General features: G+C 38.7%; 1 protein-coding gene across 1 annotated transcript in view; it reads right to left on the reverse strand.

Moving 5' to 3' along the window:
• The window catches only part of cfap299 (cilia and flagella associated protein 299), a 75706-nt gene that overhangs the window by 37970 nt on the left and 17074 nt on the right, over positions 1–20662 (reverse strand). Inside the window, exon 3 of the mRNA XM_028578819.1 lies at positions 16238–16328. Within this exon, the coding sequence (XP_028434620.1) occupies positions 16238–16328 (91 nt within the window). The remainder of the gene's footprint in view (positions 1–16237; positions 16329–20662) is intronic.

Raw genomic sequence — 20662 nt, forward strand, 5'->3', positions numbered from 1 at the left:
TGCCTCATTACGGTGCCACCTAGCTAAATGCCTGCGCTGCTAGATCTGATTGGAGTTTATTATAGTTGAGCAATTTGAATACAGTTTTTAATGTTGGGTATTTGTATGTTCTATCTGAATTTGTAAACCCTACAAAGAATATGTACTGTAAATAAAGTTTTTAAAATTGCACAACTTTGAGTAGTGCAAATTTCAAAGTGGGGAATTTGGACCACATAAATTCAGATGGATGTTTTTTATTAATTAAAATATTTCAGTGATGATAATTCAATTGTATTCACATTCCAACAATTAGTATGCTGTTGTGATTCAAATTCACAAGTAGGTATTCAGTTGATAATAGGACTCATATCTTCATGGCCATTATTTGCTTCCATACCCAATATAAATGTGAACTCTAATATTAAAAGCTGTGAGAAGATCTTGGGTTAGGGTTAGTATTATCCTTCCTACGTGTCGTTAACTACGACAAAAAGATATTCCACACCTGTGGTAAATGCCGATATGACGTAACAATATTTTGGGTGTGACAAATGGTGGTTTTAGAAGATCTTTACATGCATGAAAATCTGACAATTATTGTCCTGAAAAAAAAGTAATTTAAGACAACAAAAAAAACACGTAAGGCAAACAACTGCATTACACCAACCAAACACTCTAAGAATATTACACACTAGTGTTTACTCTGGCCGAAGGTCAAAACGTTACATGCCTGGATGAACTCACTCTTAACACAGGCTTAAGTTCCAGCGAAAACATTTCCGTAACATTGTCAGGCTCTCAGAACTTAAACCAATCAGTGTTTACAAAATTCAGATGACTTGTTTATCTCATGAATGGTAAACACTGAGGTGAAAGTTGTAAATCTAAACATTCAATGTACATAATACCTAACAGCTGAAGTCACACATGTTCACAAATATGTTTCAATTTATATAGAATAGAAGAAGAAAAATCTGTGTCTGCTGAATGGGAGAAAAACAACACAAAGACATGAATAAGCAATTACAGGTGATTTTGTTACAGATCTGCATGACAAATTACAACAAACAGCAGTCATAGTGATAATGGGGTCAAGTGCCATAGAGTTCTTTAGCAAACAGCTCCCACCTGTGTACCTTAAAAAGATGGCTGTACTGCTGCAGTGACCACAACACTTTGACACAAAACAGAGCACCTCCACTCCTTGTAATTTGAAAGTTATTTCACAAACCATTATCGTAAATTTCTCTTTGCAAGCTCTTTCTTTAGTATGAGTTTATGATCCGTCAGTTGGCCCTGAGGGGAGGAAAAGGAGGTGGGCTGAACATGCCCTCTGTGGGCTAAGTGGCAGCTCAATGTGTCATGGGAAAGAAAACATGCCCCCTGTGGCTGGCCTATTTAAGGTATCCTTTCAAAGGTTATCGTCTCTCTTTAATGCCAACATCACAGGCTGGTCTGGCCCCGAGCTAGTCGCAAACAGGAAGTCTCTGCTAATCCTGGTCTTCCCTAATGACGCAGAGGAATTCTCAATATTCCCACTGTCTTCCTGGCTGCACTTCCTTCAACTGCATTGTTTGGCTCCGATTTGTTTCAAGAAATATGAGCTGGGACAGTTGGGATTTATTAAATCCATATTCAAGGGTGATGCCTCATAATATGAATCTGAAATAATGATAAATTCATCCAATTTGGTCACTTTGTTCCACTTTTTTGACTAAAAGCTGTGGTGTTCACCTTAAGATCACCTTGCAATCAAATAGTGTGGGCAGTACTGTGTTGCATTTTTTCCTTGGATTTTCCACTAATAAAATTTTTTTTCAGCTGTTCAGCCACTGTGGCTTTAGCTGATCATGCTAAGGCCGGCTACGCACTGCCTGTGTGGCATGAGCGGGGCGTTTCTGTTGCGTGTCAGCTGCGTGAATCTTTTTTTTTGTCTTTACACACCAGGAACGTGTCTTACGCGGCGCTGCTGCTGCTACACATGGATGTTTCCCATTGATAAAATGAAATACCATGTTAAACCTAAATATATACGGATTTGATTACAGCAAAGACATCGTCAGCAGTATTGACGGCAAAATAGGCTACAGAATATTTCGTTCTGTATTGACTGGTGCAATATTAGAAAATCGATTTTATTTTTAAATTACATTTATAACTGCATTTATATCAAAACCTAGAGAATTTCCAACATCAACATGTAATATGTACAGTATGCCTGGAAACGCTTCCAACACGCTTGCGTGCAGTGTGAAAAATTGGCGTCGGTTTTATTTCTAGCATGCACGCGTTTTCGGCGCCTGTGACGTACGTGTCACACAGGTAGTGTGTAAGCTCTAACCTGTTAACATGGGAGCCAAAATAAAAACGGACACGCCACACAGCTGACATGCTTGCGCGACCCGGCCAGTGTGTAGCCGGCCTAAGATGCCGGTTCTTCTGTTTATTCCAAACAAACCACTACTGCTGTCACTATAACATCATTTCCTGTTAGGGCTGGGCGATATGGAGAAAATCAGACATTGCGATAGTATTGACCAAATATTTGATGTCGATTTCAGCAGCTAGGTGTAGTTTAAATTGCTATTGTTTTAATTCAATCAGTCTAATTATTGATGGAAATGTAACTGTTTGCAAAAGTGCTGCTGCCTGGTTTGCTGTGAATGCTGATGCACAGATTAAAAGGCAAGCCTGTCATGGGTATAGTCCAGTATAGCTCAGCTCCTATCAGTATTATTCCAAAGCACTCAGGCATGACATCTGCCAAGAGGCCTGCTGCAGGGTTTGGCCTCATCACCAGGAACACGTCCAAGTCAAATATTGTTGCCCTCGCACATTGTGGGGCAGCACCCTGTCACAGCTCCTCTTTAACTAGGAGGTGATGTTTATGACAGTGCTCGGAAAATTAATGGCACAGTTTCCATACAGGACGAAAAAAAAAAAAAAACGTGGGAGGTACAACATACCACACACACTCATGCACTTCGGATGTGTTGGTGTGGGGGGAAGGTGGGGTCAGGGCCCTTGGTTTTTTCTACATCACAACTTGACCAGTGTGTTATCGGCAGCATAGATATGTCCAACGCCGTGCTCCGAAAAAGTAGGATCAAAGTGGATGACATAAGCCAGCGCAGCCTTCAGAGGAATAAGATAAATGTACGGAGTGGAGTCTTTATCAAAGGCTTCCCTGTTTTAAGATCCTGATTAAAGCTTGCAGAGCTCCCCCCCTCCTCCCTTCCCAGTGGAAATAGGTGTTCAAACATGATTCTGTTTTAGTTGGCCTGCTGCTCGGCTGAGAAGCTCCCCCTTTGGGCTTGCCATGAGACTCCTGCAATTGCCGGCTGTCACACTGCAGCACAAGGAATTCACAGTGTTTTTACTGTGTTTTTCAAACCATGAAATGCACTTCAGTTCAGCCCTGCAAGAGGAACAGAATAATAGAGACTGTGATTCCGTTTGATCTCTGCTTTCTGTGGCTCTGAAATAACTAAAAAGGGGGCCTGTGGTTTAAGACAACACTAACATTGTCCAAAGCAATAAGAGCAAGGCTACATGTCTGGTAGTGCAAACATGTTTATCTTTTTCACCCTTTTCCTGCTGGTTGACATCAGACTACTTTCTGCTAAGACAAGATGAGTAGATTTCTTTTTTTTTTTTTTTTTTTTGTCATAGGGGATAAGATAAATGAGAGGGATATCCATATTACAACCAGGCCACCACTGTGATATCAGCTGAGCCAGATGGTGGCTGGAAATACGTAGCTGATAAATAAAGTAGAGCTGGAAGTACTGTAAGGTTACTTAATTGAAAAAAAGAACAAGAGGGCAGGATGGAAAGTAAATACCAGCCGTCAGCTAAATACTGGGGAATTCTGGCTGTGGTTTGGAGGTTTATCTACTGTACCAGCCACTTTGGTAGGTAACTAAAGAAAATAGTTCAAGCTGCAGGTGAGTTCTGGCCTGCCACTGTGGTTAATGTGGCCAAATGTTAGTTTGGATATGTGTGTTTGATTTGCAGTGGAGACAAAAAAAAAAAAAGTGCTGTAGTAAGCTCCTGTAATAAACAGTATCATTTTGTCATTTGTGAGACCAGTGGTTTCTGTGCTGGACTTAAGAGATTTCAAAATCAGAGGTGAGTAGTGGTGTGATGCATTATTGCGTGAATTTTCTTATTTTGGGAGATGTTTTTTTTTCATTTGTTCAGACTAAGCACTCATGCTAAAGAAAGCCAAAGCAACCAAACCAATGTAACTGCAGCAGGAAAATGTACCACTTCCAGTTTAAGGATTCTTTTCAGGAAGGGTCTTTCTCACACAGTGTTTAGAATAACATCATCTGGCCATGTGTAACTGACACATCTTACTAAAATAATGGATTCGAAGTGGAGAGAAATTAGACAACAGTATAAGGAAGTAGGCTGCCTTTCCTGAGTGAGAAACAGACACAAGGTGTGAGTTACTAAAATTACTAAAATTATCCCCCGAAGACTGACCCAAACCCAACCCAAGACCGGAAGCTTTATTTTTCCATTACTGACCATTAGCATGCCAGGCTAATGCAATGCATTGGCAACACCTAGTCTTCTTCCCTCTTCCCACTTGACACATATCTGCTTTCAACACAAGTAGTAATTTCTTGATAAATTACATTTGAAACTTATCAAACAGCCAAGGCTAGGCTGGTAGCCTACTATTTTACTGCTTTCAATAAAGGCATAAATGAAAAAAACTTGAATCATTGAAAATCAAGAAAATACTGAAACCAAACAAAATCCAACAAAATAGTCTGGTAACAGAACTCCTAGTCCACAGGAAAAGATTTTAACCTTTATGAACAACTCAGAAAATGCAATGTACAATGTTGTTCACCACAAATGATGTATTGTTGTGGCTTAGGGTACTAAATGAGAGGATATACTGTAGGTAAACTGAAAAATCATAAAGGCAAAAATGAAATTTTCTAAAATGGTCAAATCTTAATAACAATGTAAGAAAACCTGTGCCTCAATATGAGACTGCCTGACCATTAATTCATACATAGCCACCTTGAAGCATTCAAAATACATCACAAACAAGTCTTCAGAGCTCACTATCTGACATTAGATAAATAGGTTACATATTGCTTTTCTGACAAATATGGGCGAGCACATTTTCACTCTTGTTTGCCCTTCAACAAAGCTCATTAAAGCACAATCCTTTATCAGTATCAACACCTATAGGTGAAATATATCAGCCTTAAGTGTCAGATAAATTCTCAACATGATACATGGGTTTTGGTTAATTTTACATAACCTGCACACAATTTATGTTTATTCTTTCTCGTTTTACCACATGACATCTTTGCATAAGGCCCTATGTAAATAATGTGTGTAACCTTTAGTTATTCCTCATTACATTAAAGTGATGGTTCGGAGTAATTTCACCCAAGGGTCTTTTGCACCATGACCTTGAGCCAAACACCCCCCCAGAAGCTTTTTTCACCTGGGTCGAACATTGAACAAGTTAGCGTTATCAGCGGAATAGTTTAACGCAGGGGCTAATAGATCCAGGTTTGTATCTCGTAAGTTACCCCACTAATAATGCCCGAAATGATACCAAACTTCTACACTAGTACAAATAGGTTATGCATTCATAAAACAATGGATTGGAAAGGTTGTAAGTACACCAGAAGTTTATGTAAATAACACTTGCCTGCTGGCTTCTCGTCTCTGCTGCTGCTGCTGTTGTTGCTACTGAGTGCTTAGGGACGTCTACAAATTACAACACCAAAAAGAGATACAACAAGGTCATGGCGCAAAGGACTCTAGGGTGAAATTACTCTGAACCATCACTTTAATAAAACAATGGCATTATGTTGTTATTTGTTTTAGTATTTTTGTGCTTTCTAACCCATATTGACGCTTTTCCGCCTAATTTTGGTGCCCTTGAGGTTTTAAGTGTTGAATAAAAAATGTTTTGTAACAATATATGCAATACTTAGATTGACATACTGTACATCAATAAGTTAATTTAATGAAAACAGACCCCGCAATTGAGTATCCTTTGTTTAATCGCAGGTAGCAATCCATTGTATTTGTTAATAGACTCAAATCAACTGCAATTCTCTCTGGTAAGGACCTCATAGTGTTAATATGCATTACAATGTCATGAAAATATGCTGAGTATTTGGCCTGTCTAGATTTTAGAAGCTTGAAAGTTAAACCATGAGCTCAAATCTTTGGCATTTCAGTGGGACTGTGAGTGGGAAACAAGGAGACACGCTGACATTGACCTGATGAGAAACTGTCCATCAATAGCAGCTGGTCTCTCAGGATACAAATCAAAAACACAAAGTCCTGGTCTTGCTCTTAAAGTCCTTGCTCTTATGGCAGGAGGAGGGATGAGAATGTTGTTGTGCTGTAGACAGGGATAGAAGGTACTGGGGCTGAAGCCTGGACGCCTCTGTAAGACATGTGCACGGTTCTAAGTAGGAGAGATGCCGTCCAGTATTTACTCAGGTGGAATAATACACAGCCAAAGCAGTCCAGTGTGTAGTGATAAAACAAAGAAGATTCTGAAGAATGTGCTCCATATGTTGCTCAGAGCGGATAAGCATTAGCTGAATTCCCAGATTGGGTATCAATGCTTTGACCATAAATGGATTCCTTTACCACTCAAAGGGCTACCTTGTTAGCCAAAATGATTACCTAGTGAACCTTGTTTAAAGAATATACCATAGCTTCTGCATAGCTAAGTGTAAAGGAGTTGGAGCACACCAAGGCTGATGTTTTTTCACCCTTGAGGGGAAAGGAAGAGAGCATTTCACAGGCTGATGATTGGAGCGGCAGAATAGCTTCAAGACTTACTTTAGGAGGTTGAAAGGCCAGTTTGATACATTCCTATAGCAGCCAACAGACAGAGACACTCAGCTACACTGCACATCGCCTCGTATAATCACCATCTTTAATATGCCCATGTCTCTCCTACAAGTTAAAGGAGGAGGAGGAGCATAATAGAGTTAAGATGAGGTTAAAAAATTGTCTTTGTCTGCAAATGCCTTAATATGCAGTTCACCCAGGTTTTTGAAAAGAAAGTTTCTGTGTCAGTGCTACTTATGGGTTGTTTTAATCAAGACATTTGGTCTATCAAAGTCAAGGCACTTTATTCTACAGAGTCTTACAGAATGCAATTCCAGAAATCTGTTGCCATGTCTTAAAATGATGCTAGCCTGCAGCCGGATTTAAATTTCCTTGATTTGAAGCAATGGACAGTGTTGATGGGGCTCGGGAAAGTGTTGTTAATGCAGTTGTACCTGCAACAGTAGTCCACACATCTATTAAGGCGAAACAACACCAAGGTCTGTTTGAGTTGGATCCATTGATTATATGTATTCTCTTCTTTGAAGTGGACATAGTGGTTACAAATTGCTTTAAAGACAAATCTCACACATACTGCACCTGCAGCCTCACAGGCCAGTCTCACAAGTTGAGTTCAGACTGTGAGCAACTCTTGGCTTCCCTCCCTGACAGGAGGCCAGGAAGAAGATGGGTCCAGACACAAACTGGAACGGCCTAATCACTGTTTTGGAGGGAAATCCAAAAGGGAAAATGTAAGAAAGATGGGGCGCAGAAGAAACGTAAACAAAGGCAGCAATGTAAGGCTGCGTGGCTGCATCAATAAAACTATATATTTTCTTATTATAGATTGTGAGACTGTAAATTAATTTGAATTTAAATGGGTAATAGTAGGAGTATATTGAAGGCACTCATTTTTATGAAAGATGTTTTTTTGGGCATGTTTATCCATTACTGGTAATTTATAGGTATTTTAGTGACTATATTTCAGAGTGTAGCAAGTTTATTATAGGACCTGCTACACAAAGTGTTGATTTCAAGCCTAAGGAGTCTAAAAAAAACACAGCCTGCACATGGCAGGTGCACATTCCAACAGGGACAAGCCAAAAACATCTAGGTAGTAGTTAACACAGATGTTCAATCCTCCCTAATATACTGTATATAACAAGCACATGTTCCCTGTGTCTCCCCAATCCATAGAAGGGAGTTGGAGTAAAAACATGCTAAGATCCATATGTCCATGAAAAGTGCAAATGAAAGGAATGCAAAAGATAATATGGCTGTAAATAATGATTGATTACAGCAATGGATGATTTCAACCTCACAGTACAATATTTTGTTTTTACAGGTAGAAGCATGTGACCTTGATATGTCACAGGAAAAAATTCTGGCCACAATAGGGCCACAAGAATCGTTATTATCAGCCATCTAACTAACATGGCTAAGAATCGAATTTCCCAAATCAATCTTGCCAATTCAATTCTGGTGGCAGGTACTGTATGTACATCAGGACTCAGGAGGTGATACTACAGTAAATGCATGTTAGAAGTAATTTGGGGAGTTGCCAGCAATGCTGTCAATCATTTTACTACTGCATCTGTATCAACCAAAGTACTTAGAACAATGGAGCATGCTTGTTAGACAAACCGTCATTACTATTTAGGTAAATGAGGCCATTTAGTGGTAGGTAATGGGCTTGTGCCCCGGATCTCATGTTCATATAAAAGTGAAAGTAAAATCAGTTACAATATTAGCACCACTTCTTACATTGCTGTCTGAACCAAAACCACTTACTTCAATCAGCTACCAAACACCACGTAGAGCTGATGTAAAGTCAGTCACAATGTTGCCTTTGTAATGGGTGTATATTCAAAAAGTCAAGGTTCTTCAAAACGTAGTTTATTTAGCCCCGGGTTACCGGCTGTTCATTTGTTGCAGTGGAAAAGGGCAAGGCTGTGAGTTCCTGTTTATCTACAGACTTTGTTGTCTGTGATTTAGGATATATTAACTTAAGATAAAGCACAAGCAATTTCCTTAATACCAAAAGAAAATTAAGTGATCCCTTTATCTGCTTCACAATAAATCTTCAACTGTGTCCAAAATGAGAGCTCTTAAGGACTAGTAACAAAGCGCAACTCTAGTTTATCCAGACTCCCAGATGGCTTCTAGCTAATGCAAGACTTCCTTAATACCAAGTTGATAGCTTAATATGATTCCCCATCTTCCCAGTGGCAAATCAAGCTGATGGGTGTTTTGATGTTGACAGCCCAATGTATTTGAAAAATCTTAATGCCTTGAGTTAAATAAAAAATCCGGAGAGATTAGATTGAGCGTATCCGTTTTCATTTGCTCTGAAAATGGTCCAGGGGCCACATTTTTGGGGAAATGTCTCTAGACAATAGCAGCAGTTCTCAAGAGGGAGGGGTGCAGAAGACACATTACAGTGGAGCTTTCAGTGGCAAAACAGTGAGTCAAGTAGTGCCACTTGCATTCTGGGATATTTGATGTTTGATTTCATGGCTAAACAAACCTTTCATCCGCCCTGAAACAGCTTCCAAATGGCCCACGGCGTGTTCTAACTGGATTTGGCTTTTATAACTTAACCAACAAGAAAAAATGGCATGTCAAAGCTCTGCTATTGATAGCAGCTGAAGAAACCCTGACGTAATAATTAAAATATGTATGAATCAGATTAATCTAAATCCATTATCTTTCAATTGCCATTTATTAAGAGCTCCAGAAGACAATTGTATATAACATGAGAGCGGGTTAATCTTTATTTTCCTCATTCCTTTCCAAATCCCTGAGTGGCAGATACGGTGCATTGAGAGATGGGGCACAGCTGCCATGTTGGCTGTGTGGACTAACATAACACATAATGCTTTGGCTATCCATTTTCTTTTTATAGACTAAGACACTAACCATGAAATCCACATCTTGTAATCAGCCAAAAGTAATACTTCACAGTTAAATGTTATGGTTTTCCTCAAGACCTGCAACTGTGAGAAAGTACAGCCACAGTGTTACAGTTCAAAGCTCAATGGTCACATAAATCAAGAGCCAAAATAATAGTTAGAACAAAAGAGTTGGTTTTACGACACTGAATATATGTTTTTCTGTTTCTGTATCAGGTAAAATCAAGTCTTAGAACTTGACAGAAAAGAAAAATAGATGCTGATCAGGTGACCTCAAATATCACAATGGTCGCTTCTCCAGACAGAAAGTCCTTTTTGTCCACTTGATAGATGGTTGCAAACTGTTGGGGCCTTATCCCAACCTCTCCACAACTCTGTGACACCATTCAAGTCAAGGTCATATGATAGCCCTGCAGGACTCTTTCCTTTCTAAAGGCTGTCCACCTTGGTCCTGCTGCTTTGAAATCAAACTTGCCATTGTTATTTTTACTGCCCATGACAAGGACAAAGGGACTGGGCAGCAGGGACACACACACGGCTTGTAATGCAATAGGGCTGGGAATTCCTCTTTAATTTCAATGCTATACTTGATCTCTGGGCTGCATGACTGACCACCTTATTATCTATAGCGACAGGAGCTTATCAATACAGAACTCGCTGGGTCCACAGACCAAAGACAAACACTTCCTTTATGCAGGATGTCCCCTCTGGGCATGAGACACGAAGCGCAGGCCAACCAGCTAAATTCCACAACTGAAAGGGTGGGAGACTGAAAATCATTTCTAAACAGTCAAATTAGTCTAACAAAATAGTAAAATTAAAAGGAGGACCTTTTTCACATCTTTTGCAGAGCTTTCCTCAGTGTCTAAATAACAAAAGCAATCTGCATTTAGATTTAACAAAATGACAGTAAGTTGTGTATTGACATTAAGTGAGTTAGAAATATCTGATAATAAAAAAAACTATTGCTGTCAACATTTCCATAATAATATATGCGTTAAGTTTAGAATGTCTACATTGGTCTATGGACTTTGTCCATTGGCGAACTATGCAAGTTACCAAATATTCATTCTTGGCCAACTATTATCTGTCACCAATCACAACTACAAAGCATGTTCCTACATTTGATTGGAAAATATATTTAAAATACCACACACATGAGTAATGCAATGAGTAAAAAACTGCACAGAAACAGAACTAGATGCTTAAAGAGTGAGACATTCAGGAGCTTTGGAAAAAAGATGAGATACATGTGCTCTTCTTCAATGTAAAATAAATAAGATCCATGAATTGTGGCAAGATGTCAGATGATATTTACTTGTACTTATAATATTTAGAAGAACAGTCCCATATTCCTCATATATCTCCACTATTAAGAAAAATAAGTCATTAAACTACTAAAATAAGTTACTTACTTACTTACCCTACACTTCTGTAGAGAAAGCCTATACAGTTTTTAATATACATTTTACTTTTGTTGTTTTGTTGACATTTAATTTTTTTAATATTGTTAAGTTTCTCACATTATGTATGACACATGAATGAGTCCTTCCTGATACAACTGTTTAACACTCAGTCGACCAAGTTCTCAGAACTCACAAACTGAGCACCAAATATTTCACATGATGGAGAAGTGATTGGTTATCAATTTGTTCTTGTTCACAAAGTTTGACAGGACGAATGTGACTCCCATCGGTTTGTTCTTTGCTACTGACACAACAAACTGACTTCTGTGACAGTCCTGCTGCTTGGGAAATGAGCTGAGAGCAAACATACTCATTCACTATTATGGAAAGGCACTGTGCCAGGTGCATTGTTTTAATGAAGTTTCCTCTTGTTACTAAATGAGTGATGACTTTACCGAGACAATAAGAAACATATTTCTTGGCCTGTTAAGGGCAGTGAATATTTACTTTCAGGGTACATTATATTCTTTTGTCGACTGAAAAATGATTTAACATTCAACAACTTCTGATTATGGTCAAATACATTATACTCAATTATTAACATCAATCATCATGTCTGTCATGTAATGTCTTTGTAATGCATCATGAGTAACCACAACATTACTGTTAATTAAATTGTACCATGTCTTACTATATAACAATGTGACACTCCACCTCTTACCTACAGAGATTTAAAAACAAACTGCCAGACCTAGCTTCACATTCACATTGTGAGTAAAATTGAGGGCGAAATCACCCAATATGATATGATAGTCCATTGCATTGCAGCACTACATGTGGTGCCGAGCAATATCCAGGTGTCCAAATTCTCTGCTAAGAAACACTTCAGTAAACTGTAATACGTTGCCTAGAAGCAAAATTTTCCCGTAATGAAGATGATCTCATAGTAGCAGCAAGGTTGAGTACAGTTGTAATGCAGTAACTGGACAGATGTTATATTAAAATAACTTAATTCTTACTTAATGACCTAAATTGAATAGTGAGATTCGTCACAGAATTATATGTATATATATACAGATTATATCAAACATTAAGTTTGATATGTTGCAATTTAATACCACCAGACCCTCTCTACAAACAACTGAAAACAAACAGGGAGTAGAGTGGGTGGTGGCTACACACCTTCAGTTTCAGATGTGAACCTTCCAACAATGGACACCCTCAGGCATCCTGTGCAGGTGTGACCTGAATTTGATAAAAAACTTAACTTCTTACCCAGTGCAAATAAAGCCGAAGCTGCCCAGGTGCAGCTTTTGTTTGTGTGTGACTTTTGGCAGTGGAGCAGCTTTCGCAACAGGGCCGGGGAAGTACAAGCACAATGAAGGCAAGGCACTGAAAGCTTTACATCAGCTGATCAGAAAGATAGTGGAGGGCTCCTTCTAGAAACCAAAAACTGAGTGCTTATGAGAAAACAGTATGGAAAAATGTATCAAAGTCAATATTTTAAATGCAAAGTAGGCTTCACTTCCTAGTATTCATTTACCTTAATCCTAAAGAGAGGGAAACAGGGGGGCAGGGACCGCACACAAAGTGAAGATGGGTTGGAAGATGAGCTCTGTTCATCAAGAGTCACGTCTGCTGCTATCAATCTTTTGTAAAGCCATTTGGACCAGGGCAGAAGAGACAGAATAACCTGACAAGTGTATTAAGTGACAGGTGTAATTTCAAGCTGACTTGAAAGGCTAAGCATGACAAAAAAGGAGGACAAAAGAGTGACCCCTCTGATGAATGAGACGGAAGATGACAATGCATATGTCATCCATTTAAAGGAGAGCCAATAACTCAGCTGTAAGTTTTTTTTTTTTCCTTCTCTATTATGCGACTAAAATTGATACATTTTCTGTGTCCTAACAGTCCTCAACCACAATGATGAAACCCTTTATGATAAATTAGGTGGGTGATACTTGAGACAGTGTCTGCGTTTGTTTATAACAAAGACATGTCAACATTAAAAGTCAAATAAAACTAATTTCAGATTTTTTATTAAAACCCACTTATCATGTAAATTTCAACATGAAGAAGACTGGCCGATATGCTTTTGGCAAAGTTGGTAGGTCTGCTAGAGCATGCACATTAAAATGACTGAAATGCTACTCAAAATAATAATGTGCAAACATAAAAAATGATGGGAAAAGGTTAAAACAAATATGTAGGACAGGGGACTGCTTTGCATTAGAGTGCAGTAAAAACGAGTCGATAGGAGGACCTGGAATGCATTACTAGGACTGATCCTCAGGTTTGAGGAGCTTGGTAGATAGGAGCTTGAGTCATGTGTTTCAATAGGCCCTTAAAAAGCTCACAAACAGTGTGAAAGATACCTTACGATGGTGGGTGGTCTTATTATTGAACCTTATCGAAGATTAACGTGGGTAATTTGACACTCTCTTAAGGAGGATTTTAGGTGCAACAGAGAGCAGAGGGAAGAAATCCAAACCGTGTCCAATTTCTTTATACTGCATTGTTGTTTGCAATTTTTGGCAGATGTTAATGTAAAAATGCCACGTGTGTAACATACGTATGAATACCAAATGGATACCAGCACATTACAATATTAATGTTAAAAAATATACATACTAGTAAAATATAAATGTAACATACATGTTTGTATGAAACAAGGTAGGACACATGTTTTACTGTATGTCCCCACATGTGCAAATGTTGTCTGGAATACATCTGTGCAATGTAAATATACCGATGAGGTCAAGCCTTGTCAAACCGTATAAAGATTACCTGTTACTTAAACAGTTTCAAAGAGAAGCGCACAAATGTGGGTTCAATTTTCAAATTTTTAGAGTGGGGCTCAAAGGAAAATAAACACCTTCCTGATCCAATTTTTCAGCAAAGGAAGCTCTTAAGAGATGAAAAATAAGAAGAGGTGGGAAAATATTATGTCAGCAAAACAATGTTACACAACATGATATGTTGCTTGTTTTTATTCTGGCTCTATTTTCTGAATACAGGAAGAGAGTTTAAATCACTTAATTTTTCACTGGAGGTTTCTTTGAAAGGAAAAAGCTGTATCTCTCAAATGGTTTAAGTTATGAAGGGCTGAATGAAAGAGTGGGGGCTTTTGCATAGTACTGTTTACACAGTGAACATCCAGCGGGAAAACTTCTGGTGTTACTACCTCTACTCCCCTCCGTGCACTTCATGTGATCTCATAATTGCAAAGCCCACAGGGGCAGGTAAATAGGGGTCAACAAAACTCCTTTTTTGTACTTCAATATCTTGGAAGTGAATCATTTGAAGTCTATCAACACTGTCTGCAGAACATTGCAGAATACAATTCCCCAAATGGTACACATTCCATTCATCATATAGTGTTAGTAGAGAGAGAATTTTGTTAAAAGTAATGTTTGTAGTAAAAATAGTCAGCTTCAGAAGTTAAAATCTCTCCCTGGTGTATCTAAGTTTAATTAAGCATGCAGACTTCGTCCATGAATCAGGAATACCTTAACAGCTAAGCTTGACTTCAGACAGGACAGGCGAAGCTCCACCTTCACCATGGCAGACAATACGATGCCTGCATCACTGGTGATGCCCCACCAATACGCCATTCAAACTCCATCTTACCGTCACTTTTGAATGAGACCTAAAGATAGTTGTACTCCTTCACTTGGGGCAGCAACTCAATCCCAATCCAAAGGAGGCCTTTTCTGACCATTTTCTGGCAGAGTACCTCAGACTTGGCAGTGTGGACTTTCATTCCATCCGCTTCACACTCTGTTGCAAACTGCCCCAGTGTGTGCTGGAGGTCACGGTCTGATGACTCTCTACTTATCAGATGCACCTGGAGATTCTGTCTTCTGGCCTTTGCTGAAATCAACTCCAACTGCTCAATTGTGGAGAATATGGAGACAGCAGTCACTGAAGATAAACAAGGACTGGCCAGCCAATAGTAATGGCCCTGGCACCTATTTTCCCCCCTCTACCTTCCACAAGAAACTCCCTGCCCCCCTTACCACTGCAAAGCTTTTCGACTACTTCTGTGATCTCTGACTGAGGGATGGGCAAAGGAATCCTAATCTCTCAGCCCTTAGCCGGGCATCTACTTGGCGCCTCGCGCACTAGGCAACTGCTGTGACTCTGAATCAACGTGAGCCCAACCATATCAAGTTAGTACTGCTCTACCACCTGCACCAACTTACAACTCTGTCCTCACCCAAAACGGGATGCTTCACATCGCAAAAGCCATTTTTAGTAACCAAGGATGAGATTAGCAAGCCCCCCACTTTCGCCTGCCATTCCACTGACAATACACCTGACCCTTACACCTCTTGCAGGCGATGAGACAAGTTACAAGAATAAAGGCTCAGATATAGTACAGAAGCGGATCTGTTAAATGCAAAGGCAAACGTGTTCACACATTCACAGACATAGGACTTAAATTCACATCAAGCTGAGCCTTTTGGCCATGGATGAAGAAAGTATAAATTGTTGTTAAGCACTCTCATCATTACGCTACATGGTTTTGATACATTTTCTAGAACAAAAGAGAATATTGTTTTATATGAGTAAGACAAGCACATAATCAGTATTAATAGTATTTATGTCCTATCATGTCACTGGTTGTAAACAATAACAAGTGCTAACAATTTAGTTTCTAAGCCGTTTTCAAAATAAGGCTAATACTGATACTTATACTAATCATACAGTTGTGAAAATTCCAAATGTTGTTGTGCAAGGTTAAATAAACAGATAAATAAAATAAATAAATAGACTTCTGAGTCATAAATGCTCCTCAGATTGGTAATACCCCTTCAGACTTGTGCCCCAGCTCGTCAGTTGAGGCCCGATTAGAAATGATCTTGGGGCTTCAATCTGAAAAGCACACCTACAAGGCAGTTGGAGTTTGGTAAACAGGGTTTTATGGGAGAGGGGCGGGCAGCTGGCTCTCATGGTATTTTGGGGAGGGAGAGATAGGGGGGCATTTCCACTCAACTTGACACAGTATGGATTTTGTTCCCATCCAAATGAAATTGCAGAAATATTTTAGGGGAATCCCATTACGTAGCAATTGGAGTGCTGTAATAATGTACTCACAGTCATTTTCCCACTGCGGTTGGCCTCCTCTCGCTCTGCCAGGGCTTTCAGGAAGTTATCTTTGAGTTCTTTTCCTGCACTTGCCAGTGTCCTGGAAAAGACAACACTCAAACGGTTTGAAATGTTTCTCTTAACCTGAAAAAAGTCACATGAAGCCTTAAAGGTTCTTTATGGAAACCCTTAACATGTTGTAGCTTCATATAAAGGTTATTTATGGAAACCCTTAACATGTTGTAGCTTCATGGTACGCTGACCTATCTCTGCTCTACAACATTAACAGTTAACTAAACAATAATGCTCATTAAAAAGCACAGAGTACAATTTTGTAGGAGAGAGATATCCTTCCCACATCTCCATGACTTCCCTCACTATTTGTAAGCACTTTAATACCAAAAAAATACCTTTAAACAATTAATTAGATGCAACAGAGAGCAAGTATGACATGCAATCAAAGTCATGATATACTCAAGCCAGCATCTAGTGCTTCACCAAAGCTGCCAAGTTGCCTGGACACTCCCAAATACTCCAAATACCGTTTCTTAACAGAAATAATGTTTTTTTTCTCTGAAATAAATCTGAAAACTACAAAGATCATGAAGAATGTCACAGTTGCATTTCCTAATTTTAGTATGCAGAACAATATTATCAGAGTTTAATGATTTTATATGATACTGGGGCAGCTTTTTCTACACTAAGGCTGGCCTGTTTCCATGGAAACATGGTTTTGGCACACACTAATATATCCACACCTGAAAAAACATTGGCACTAATATTTGAACACTTAACACTGCAGTATGAGCAACAGAACTCTGGCTTGCAGCCAGAATTGACTGTGCAAAACATTCATTAGATCCACACCGAGTTAACATCTTAAAGGCAGTAAACAGGTCATTTGGGAACCTCTCAGTTGTGGTTAAGAATGCAGTAGAAGAAAGACAGTAAAAAAAAGGCCATTCATTAAATCAAAGTTACATTACAGTGAAAAAACAAAGGACACCAATGTTTCCATTGACTTCAACCATCTCCAACTACACTGAATATTTTTGATTTTATATTTTTTTCCAAGTTGCATTAAGTATTTTAAGCATAAATCAGAGCTGAACTATGTGAACAATGACTTATTTGACTACTATATACACTTAGAGAAAGTCCCGCACACTGACCATTACGCAACGTTTCGGTCTCTCAGACCTTCATCAGGTAAATTCACACATTCACCTCAACCATAGCCTTAAATAGTTTGGTTGACTAACCAGGACCAATCGGGTCCAGCTCTTGAATGACATCATTCATTCACAAAGTGGCACTCCCATCACGGACTGTGAACATGAAAAGGCAGAAAAAATGCCACTCAGTACATTTAAAAACAATGGATAATCAGACTAGTTATGTTATAGGCTCATCATTTTTCTACACTTAATCAGAGAGGACACAGTCCATTCAAAAGTGGATCATTACATTGGTTAAATTACATTGTAGCAGTCCTTAAGGTACTATACTACTACTATATACACCTCATTTAAATCCCCCAAGATTCAATTTTATGTTCAGTTTTTATGTTTCAGTTAGTTTTCACCCATGTACTGTACGTGATGAAGCACTGGCATATTTGCTGTTATATCATGCAGGCCCTTTTACTAACAATACATGGGCATTATGGGACCAACTGACCTACTTGCTTGAGATGGGCATTGATGAGCATTAAGTGTCTTGCTCAAGAATACTTCAACTAACAAAATACAGAAGTGGCGCTGGGCATCACTTGCAATTCTTCCATATTAATGCTGATACAATACCCGAGTTCAGCACCAATACCAAAAGATGATCCTTTCGATTACATACTTTCAGATAAACATGTTGCTCTACAAAGACCCCGTTTTAGTTCGACAAAAGAACCCAAAATTATGTACAAGAAAGCTGTACATCTGCCCAAGAACTTTGCCTAAATAAAGTCTAACATTTGCAAAAATATGATTTATTTTTATTTTTAAACATCAGCTATCAGTACTTGACAGTTTTTGATACTTGCTGCTATTAATAAATTTGCTCTGTAACCAAAATAGTATTGAGGTCCAATACTTAGCCCTTCACAGAAGTTGTGAGAGGAAGCAATAAACCCAAACTTCCCTGAAAAAACACCTGCCAGTTTGACCTAGTAGTCCCCTAGTCATAAATCTGTCTCTTTCATGCTGAATATTCAAAACTACTGAATTTAGTTGTGTCTGCTTCACCGTCCAAAGAGAAGACGAGGTATTCCACATTATTGGCTCCTCAAACCCACTTTCCATATCCAAAGCACTTTAAAAAGCCTCAATGGCCACAACGACCACGGACAAACGGCAAAGCCAACGTCTGCTCCTAACCTACCTTAACATCACAGTAAAAGAGAACAGGATCTGAATGTTTACTAGGATTTGGAAAAGATTGTAATTTATACTAGTCCTTTTGTCCCGTGCCCCATAATGAAAGTCTTAGAGGAATCACACAGTGGTAAAAGTGCACGGACAGCACATATTTAGAGGCTGGAACCTCACTCCATCTTCTGAGTGAGTGAAGGATTGCTGCTGGGTCATGGGGGCCGAGGCCCCAAAGTAAACACAGGTGTTGAGGAGGCAAGTGACTGGGGTTACCCCATCCAGTAGCTAAAGCAACACACACAGTCACGGAGAGTGAATAATACTTCAGAAAAACATGTGGACCGCTGCAAGTTTCAGTTTCCCGTCAATTAACGAATTTCTTATCAAGCCTCATTTAGGAGGGATAACAAGAATTTCACTATTAAATGATGGTTATTAGTGGCTAATGACTAGGTATTAAGCTAACTGTGATCCAGCCATGTGTTTAAAGTGTCTTGTTTTTGGATTGTGGTCAAGGCAGGTGGGCCCTGGCATTAGTAGAAAAAGAAGTGAGGAAAGGATGTGACCAGTCATCATCTGGTTTGTTGAAAAAAAAAAAATAATACATCTTACTAAGAAGATCTGTCCTACAGATATGAAATTACATTTTGTGCTGTTGTGCCGGTTAAAAAGGGGGAAACACTACAAGACAGCATAAATCTAAATGTATAAGCTCTGTGAGTGTCAGTGTATCTGCTTCATGGATACTTAAGCTTTCGTAACTCTAGATTTCAAGCTCTTTTGAGACCATCCTCACCAGAAAGACAACCCCATTGTTTGTTTGTACAAATGCTTAAGACAACTATGTTACCATTTTCCTGACAAGAGACCTCTCACCATCATGCAAACATAAAAACATTGGTTTTCATTTACTATAAAAATAAAGATTTTTACATAAGCAGCAAACATTAGTTGGCAAAGGCAAAAATAGCATGGCTGCCACAAAAAGACTTATAACAGCCCTGCGTTAAAACAATGCATGGAGTTGGTGGGGTTGATTAAGGTACCGGTGAGACAACAAAATACCATCCAGTCCAATGGTGGCCTTAGGGAAGAGGTTAGCATAGCTAACAATTCACATCCAACTAACAATGTTGGTTTCTTTTTAATTCAACCACAATCAATTCTTAAAATAAATCAAATCTTAATCAGAAAATGCTAACAAGTCATTTTTGGAAGTTCATATAGTTCTATATATTTTTTTAATTTGGGTATTTTCTAATGAAAATTGAAAAAGTAGCTTTTAAAATAATAATGAGGGATTAAATTGGTGTACTGCACAGATGGCTTTAGCAGTTCTAAAAAAATATATTGCTAAAGTGCTAAAATAGTAACTGTTAAGCATAAAGCAAGTATTAGGTATGTAGGTAGGTAGTAGATATCTTTTTATTTTTCTTTATTTAACCAGGAAAAGTCCAATTGAGTTACAGTAACTCTTCTTCCAGGGACTCCTGGCCAAGACAGGTGGCAACAAGTTTCAAAAATACATAAAAGACAGGACAATGGTTACATACTACACCACAAATCTCTATACATACATTATACATACTAGAACACAAACAAGACATTACACTTAACTCAGGCGAATTCAGACATACAACTTAAAGGGCACCTAGTTAGAAACAATTACACTGTTCAGTGTTTTACAGTCAAAGTTGACTTTAAAAGGTTTTTAAAAGTATTGAAAGGTGGAAGTGATTCTAGATTTAAGGTGTTTTGTAATTCATTCCAGACAATTGGTGCATAAGATGAAAAAGCTGTTTTACCAAATTCTGATCTTGTTGATGTACTTAATAGTATTTTTTTTTGATGATCTTGTTCTGTAAACACTATTATGGTAAGCAAGCAAATTTGAAATGTACAGGGGTAATTTAACCATTAGTACTTTAGCAATAAAAATCAATAAATGGAATTTCCTTCTGAGGGAGAGGGAGGACCATTGTACAGTTTCATAAAGAATGCAGTGATGAGTCCTAGCTGCTGCACCTGTAATGAAACGCAAGGCTGAGTGGTATAGTACTAGAGGTGT

Source organism: Perca flavescens, chromosome 5, assembly GCF_004354835.1.
Source record: "Perca flavescens isolate YP-PL-M2 chromosome 5, PFLA_1.0, whole genome shotgun sequence".
Taxonomy (NCBI): domain Eukaryota; kingdom Metazoa; phylum Chordata; class Actinopteri; order Perciformes; family Percidae; genus Perca; species Perca flavescens.